The sequence below is a fragment of the Panicum virgatum genome, chromosome 8N (genome assembly GCF_016808335.1).
Source record: "Panicum virgatum strain AP13 chromosome 8N, P.virgatum_v5, whole genome shotgun sequence".
NCBI lineage: Eukaryota > Viridiplantae > Streptophyta > Magnoliopsida > Poales > Poaceae > Panicum > Panicum virgatum.
This window is the reverse complement of record NC_053152.1, coordinates 44,656,712-44,663,559: the sequence shown is the minus strand read 5'-3', so window position 1 is coordinate 44,663,559 and position 6,848 is coordinate 44,656,712. Positions and strand designations below refer to the sequence as shown.

At 48.3% G+C, this 6,848-nt stretch overlaps 1 protein-coding gene and 1 long non-coding RNA gene across 2 annotated transcripts; both read right to left on the bottom strand.

Annotated features, from left to right (window-relative positions):
• Window positions 1–484: 484 nt before the first annotated feature.
• Window positions 485–2,931, bottom strand: LOC120686426. The gene is made up of 3 exons (XR_005680172.1): window positions 2,613–2,931; window positions 655–752; window positions 485–530 (listed from the first exon to the last, which is right to left on the bottom strand). It is a non-coding gene; the product is annotated as an uncharacterized LOC120686426 (long non-coding RNA).
• An 806-nt stretch (window positions 2,932–3,737) lies between these two features.
• On the bottom strand, window positions 3,738–5,213 carry LOC120686264 (2-methyl-6-phytyl-1,4-hydroquinone methyltransferase 2, chloroplastic-like). Its single transcript, XM_039968452.1, has 3 exons — window positions 4,681–5,213; window positions 4,229–4,535; window positions 3,738–4,091 (listed from the first exon to the last, which is right to left on the bottom strand). Exons 1-3 carry the CDS (start codon window positions 5,130–5,132, stop codon window positions 3,936–3,938), a joined length of 915 nt encoding a protein of 304 aa, XP_039824386.1. The 5' UTR covers window positions 5,133–5,213; the 3' UTR covers window positions 3,738–3,935.
• Window positions 5,214–6,848: the final 1,635 nt, after the last annotated feature.

Below are 6,848 nucleotides of genomic sequence, written 5' to 3'. Positions count from 1 at the left end.
TCAGAGGTGTTAGCATGTCGCGATGGCCTGCAATTGGCGAGACATGTCAATGCTTTGAAAGTTTGGCTAGAGACTGATTCGCAGGAGGTTTTGCGTCTGTGGGAGGTGGGTGAAAATTGTCGATCTACCATTGGACCTATCCTGGAGGAGATTAGAGTATTGAGTAGGGGTTTTGAGTCTTTCAAATTCTCTTATGTAACTCGCTCTTGTAATGAGGTAGCTCATACGATAGCTAAGCAGGTCACCTACCATTGGACCTATCCTGGAGGAGATTAGAGTATTGAGTAGGGGTTTTGAGTCTTTCAAATTCTCTTATGTAACTCGCTCTTGTAATGAGGTAGCTTATACGATAGCTAAGCAGGTCACGGGCATGACGAGGCTTGGTTGGTGGTCATGTGTGCCAGCCTGTGTCATGAACCTGGTGACCCGAGAATGTAACTCTGTTCCCAATGAATGAAGGAGGCCGGTGATCGCAAAAAAAAAACCAGTGGCTAAAACAAGCATCTGCAGACCTATTCAGAGGCTCTACCCTGAAAGCCACAAAGAAATGCATCTTTCAAACAAAGCAAGAGATGCAGCAGTTCATTCAAAGAGATGAAGGCCATACAAACAGGTAAACATAAATGAAGCATAGCAGATGCTTTAGGCTCTTACCACCACCGAACACCTTCCTAGCCTTGCCGAGCAGTGCTGCAGCCAGAGGCGAGGCAATTCCCACTTTCTCTCCTTGGTGTGAACAGCTATTGAACCACCTAGTTATAATAATTTAATATCATCTGCTTAGACCTTTATCATGGATAAAAACACAAGAGGGAGAGGAAATAGGTCTCGTTTTCTTTATTCTATAGACTTAGAAGGAAAAATACTTCTGCAGAAAATTACTAGCTATATATATATGTATGTAAATATATATATATGTACATATACATATATATATGTATATATATACATATATACGTGTGTGTGTATATATATATACATATATACGTGTGTGTGTATATATATATATATGTATGTATGTATATATATATATGTATGTATATATAATGTATGTATTATAGATATATATAGTATATGGATATATAGTATATGGTCTATATATATATGCTATATATCTATGTATCGATAGTATGTATATATATATAAAACACATATACCAGACATATAGTATACATATATAGATACATATAGATATATATAGATATATATATAGATTATAGATATCACATACAGATGACATACATATAGATATAGGACATATAGATGAGAGCACAGATATAGACAGACAGTATATAGTTAGAGTACATACATGATAGATAGAGATACAGACATGTAGAGATAGATACGATCAGAGAGATGAGATATCTATATATGATATATATATACATACATATATATATATGATAGGATAGTATAATATATATAGTATATATTATATATATATATATATATATATATAGGCGAGGGCTAAAATGTCAACTTGTTGCATTTGCTACAGCAAATGCACATACCCCCTCCCGGCATGCGTGCCCCCCCGCGCACCTCCGCGCGCGCCCCGGCCCGACACGGCCCACCTGCCCGCACGTGGGCCAAACCCGAGCCCCCCACCCCGCTCCCCAGCATTTGGGTCCACCTGGCGTGGCCCACCATGATTGATCGACAAATTGCAACATTTTGTGTTACCAGTTGCACTGATTACAGCTATTCAATAGCAACCTTAAGTGATAAAATAAATGAGGGGGGGTGAGTTTTTTGAATAGATCAAGGAACATCGAATCGCCCAGGTGGGGGGACCGCCGCCGCCGCCTCAGCTGCCGCTGCCGCCACCTCCAACGAGGGCGCCCCCCGATCTGGTTGTGCGGGAGAGGGTGAGAATCCACCTGGGGGCATGGCACCGCCGTCGCTGATCCAGCCTCCATCGCCGGCCCCAGCGCCCCACCGCGATTCCCAGGTGCTTGTTGCGCTTGGAGATTATACGGCGGCGTTCAGAACTCGATGCTCCTCGGATGGAGAAGCAAATGCGCCGTTGTCAATGGTGTCGTTTTCCACTGTTGCCGCCCCAACAACAACCCCTGCTGCTGCACAAGCTCCTGCGCAAAACTCTGAAGCTGAATCTGCTGATCCGCTTCATCATGTGACGATGCTGACGCCACCCGCCGCCCTGCCTCCAGGATCGCTGCGGACTCCGGACGCTGCGCAGGTTGTCTACCCGGTAAGCACTCTGTAAATAAAAAAAAGCTATGCTGGCCCGTGCAAAGTTGAGATAAAAAAAGGTGTGGTTCGAGTTGCAAGTTTAGATACTGGGTAATTGCAACTTAGGTTCATATGGATTGCAAAACTCAATTTTTGTTTTTAAAAAAATGTGATTCGAGTTGCATAATGTGATTTAGTTTTGTTTGGTAATGTGATACTAGGTAATTGCAACTTAGATTGACATGGATTGCAAACTCAATTTTGTGCCCCCGCAGAATCCAAATATAGCCCCTATGTTTGTGACAATAGTGAGGCAGGTGTTCCCTACAAAAGACGATGCTTACATGTTTTATAGAGACTATGCGATGCTAGCTGGGTTCAGTCTAAGGACAGCGAGGACTAGGAAAAGGGCTGCTTACTGCCCACTCGCCTGACTGCAGGGGCCCGCGCGAAACGGCCGCCGGGGCCTCCGCCGCCGTGGCCGCACCGCGTCCGCGCCCATGTCCATCTGCACCGCCGCGGCCTGTCTGCGCCCTCGCGTGTCTCCGCCGCCGTGGCCGGGCCACGCCTGGCCGCGCCGCACGCGTCCACGCCGACGGGCCTGGCTGCGGCCGCGTGGGTCCACGCTGAAGCCGCCTAGCTGCGCCTGCTCATGCTGGGGTCACTGCCGCTGCGGCCAAGCTGCGCCTGCTCGCGCCCGTGTCCGTCTCCGCCGCAGCGGCCCGGCCACGCCTGTGCGGGTCTACGCCGCCGCAGCCTACCGCGGGGCGCCTCGCACCGAGGAGCTCACCGCCCGGGGGGCCGCACGCCTGCTCGAGAGAGGAGACAAGGAGAAGGAAAGAGAGAAGAGATAAGGGAAGAGGGAGAAGGGAAAAGATGAAGAGATAAGGCCGCTGCTGGCCGCTCGCCGGGAAGATTTTTTTTGGCGTGGTCAAGTTAGTACCAGATGGAGTGTCATGTGGGGTCGCACATACACTAGGCGCAGGCGAGCCCGTGACGTCCGTCGAGCAGCGGAACGCGCGCATGACATTCCGTCCGCCAGTGGCTAGATAGGAAAGATAGGTTCTGTTATCTATTTCGTTTCCTAGATTTAGGGAGCAATTGCCTCCAGTCGGTTTGGGCCTTAGGCCATATATTCTTGCAATCAAACTGTTGATGGTTTAAAGAATGATATTATCAATCTCATCTCTCCCTTCCTATCAAAACAAGCCGACGGCAGAGGTGCAAAACCTCGCTGGCGACGACGGACCGCGGCTGCGAACTCCGTAGCCGACGGCCTGCTACCCTAGGCCCCGATGTCCTTGACATGGAGGCTCCACCTAGTACTAATAGGCTACTTTTTATCTCAGGTGGAGCCTCTACCCGGTACTAAATGTTTTGGGTGCCATTTAGTATCGGCTGGAGCTACCAGCCGGTACTAAATAGTTACCCCTCGGCGTTGGTGGTGTTCTTTATTACCGACTGAGGGCTACAATTGGTACTAAATATCTTCCGTGAGTACAATACTGTAGAACTGATACTAAATATGCACGCCCACGGACGAATGCTCACTTCTCCAGTAGTGCCACTATTAATAATATTAATTATATTCACACAAACAGGAACAACAGTAAAAGAAGTACATAACAGGAGGAAAGATAAATACAATACAAAACACACAGGAAGCGCCTACTATAGAGAAGCCTAATTCAGATATTGGCTACCCTCTCTTCCTTGCAGGCTTTCATCTAAGTCCCCTTCACTCAGATTGGCATGCCTTTGGGCACAATCTTGTCCTTTATCCACATGTAAATAGGCACCAGAACATAGTATGCAGCACATATTGTTCCTATGAGGAAGCGAAAGAGGAAGGTGATTGGATTCACTGGTTTGCTGACATCCTCAGCTTTCGGACCAAGCTGCATCAAAATTAAAACGTAAAAATTACACCCAAAACCCTTGATATCTACTGCACAAAATGCATCAAGGCTTGTAAATGTTAATCTGATAGCTAATTAGCTATGCTTTCCATAGCAAAAAATGAAAAGAAAGGTACCTCCAAAGAAGAGTCTCCACGTTCTCTCTTCACACCTGTGACAGAGCATCCAATGATCAGGCCATGCCTCCGGACACCACGGTACCACTTTGGTCCAATTCTTTTCAGCTTGACATCCTTAAACCCAGCCTTCTTGAACCACTCGATATACTCTTCTTCCTGGGGGAAAAGCATCCACATGTCGGCGAAGAAGCGGGACAGCCAGAAGGTTGGGTACACCGGGCCAATCACACAAGCTGTCCCACCAAACTTCAGGACCCTGTATGCCTCCTTGATTCCTCTCTGTGGATCAGGCCAATACTCAATGCTGCAAGGTACCGCGAGTCCGCGACAGGACAGGAAAATCAGCAATCTCTACACGACTGGTACTAGTTTACTAACGGAATGCGCAATCCTCAGATATAAGTAGCGAAGACAAAGTGAAGTGAATCGATCAACGGAGCGTCAGTGACCTGCCGGCGGAGACGTATCGGTCGAAGGTGTCGGTGGGGAAGGGCAGGTCCTCGGCGTCGCCCTCCATGATGGTGACCCCCTTGAGCGCCACTTTCTGCCTGGCCTTCTCGAGCTGGTGCGGGGACTGGTCGAGCAGCGTGACGTTCTCCGGGTCGACGTGCTTGACGATCCCGAGCGTGGTGAAGCCCGTGCCGCCGCCGACGTCGACGACCTTGAGGTGGCTGCTGTAGAGGTCGGCGGGCTCGAGCGCGTCGTCGCGCATGTTCTCAGTGAAGTGGCCCGGGTTGAAGACGTTGTCGTAGGCGACGGAGATGAAGCGGTAGAACCAGAAGGCCTCCTTCTTGTGCTGGATGAACCGCGGCGCCTTGACGGGCCGCGCCGGGGCTGCCGCCGACGAGGACGCCGCGCACCTCAGCTTGGCGCCGCCGCCCGGCCCGTAGGTGGAGGCCATCGCGATTTCCTCGCTGCCGCCGCGCGGAGACGAGAAGTGGGGAGGGGAAGGGCGAGCGATCTCGGATAGAGTATACTTTTTACAGTACCATTTAGTCTTTTTTAAAGGCCGGGAGTGGCGCACGATACTGTTCTGGTGGTCGTTGGCTGTTGGAAGCATTAACCGAATGATGGGTAAAGCGTTGGCTGCCATTCGTCTGGCTCCACCACGAGTTAGTGCACCCGGAACAGCTGTAGAGAGCAACTCTCTAGAGTTTTGTCCACATCAGCTATAGAGAGCACTATAAATGATTCGTCCAACGGAGCATCTACGAAAACGTACTTCAAAAAATTTATGCAAAAAATTTATGAACCCCACACATCACAATTTTTGATTTACAAATTTCTCTGGCACGCAGAGTCTCATTTCTTCTCAGCCACTCCCCCCGATCTCTTCATCCTCTCGCAGCTCAAGAGGAGCTAGTGGTGATGCATGCACGGCAACTAGCCACGCCCATCCCCCGCACGCCCCAGCAGCTGCGAGTGCTAGCGGCCGCGCCGCGTCCATCTCCGCGCGTCGAGGCGGTACGGCGGCGGCCATGCTATACCGATGTCTCGCCGCGGCGCTCGTCTCCGGCCTCGCTGCTCGGCGGCAGCAGGCCAAGCTCCACCCCGCCGCATCCCCCGCAGCGCCAAACAAGCTGCTCCGGTCGCATCATCGGCAGCGTGCGCTCAACCTGAATGCCTCTGCCTGATCCTCATTCAATCCCCTTTCTCATGCTCAGCAAGTGGAACCGGAGTGGTGGGGTCCGCTCACGTGGAATGGCGTGCTAGCGAGAGCCGCTACGTCTAGCAACGATTTCTCTCTCTTCTCAGTTTTTTATTCTCAAATGTTGACATGGCTCTTCTATAGAGAGCTGATAACGGCCCGTTGCGGGTGCCCTTAAAATCCTCTTTTTTAGCTGTCGTTGGCTGTTGGCTGTTGGCTGTTGGCTATACTGTAGCAGTAGCCCACGGACTGTTTGCGTGGATCCCTAGGTACTGTTCACGTGAGACCCGCGAACTCTACAGTGGGACCCATGGTACTGTTCGTTTTTTTCTTTTTTTCCGTGCTAGCTGCAGTCTTACATTTTAAGAATTTTCTTAGCGACTTAAGTAGTGATTGGTTGAGTGGCTTAGCTACCTACCCGGTTTGCGATCGAGATGTAGCTTCGTAGTTATTGGTTAACTGAATCGTCCCCCTTATCAAACTCCAACAGTGCAAAAGAGACCGTTTAGCCTGGCTTATTTTTTAACTACCTTTTTTATTTCATTTATTCAAAGAAACAAAATGTTCCAAGATCTCCTCTAACTATTTATAACTAATTCCGGCTTCTATTTCTTTATCTCAATAAACAACCAATATGAACGTCTATAAACTTAGCCAACTCTCATGTAAGAAAATTATTATAGTGCACTCAAAAACCCAAAACAACATAGGGATACAACTAATAAGTCAGAATGAATTTCAATTATTCATTTTATCTTAATATATGGACCAATGCAGCATATACTAAACATCTAAAAACCGATAAATTCTTAAATAAGAAATTATTATATTGCACTTAGCAAACCAAAACAACAACGTAAGAACAAAACTAATTTGAAGTGAACTTCCCTTCAAATAGAAAATAATTTAATTTTTAATTCTATTTTGATTGATTTGGTGATTTAATCCAATTCATTGTTACGATTCTGT

Excerpts from the sequence above, each read along its gene's own strand:
- LOC120686264 (XM_039968452.1), bottom strand. The coding sequence starts at position 5,132 with ATGGCCTCCACCTACGGGCCGGGCGGCGGCGCCAAGCTGAGGTGCGCG. Across the intron at positions 4,536-4,680 it reads CGATACGTCTCCGCCGGCAG|CATTGAGTATTGGCCTGATC; the intron begins GTCACTGACGCT and ends GGTACCTTGCAG. Across the intron at positions 4,092-4,228 it reads GTGGAGACTCTTCTTTGGAG|CTTGGTCCGAAAGCTGAGGA; the intron begins GTACCTTTCTTT and ends ATTTTGATGCAG.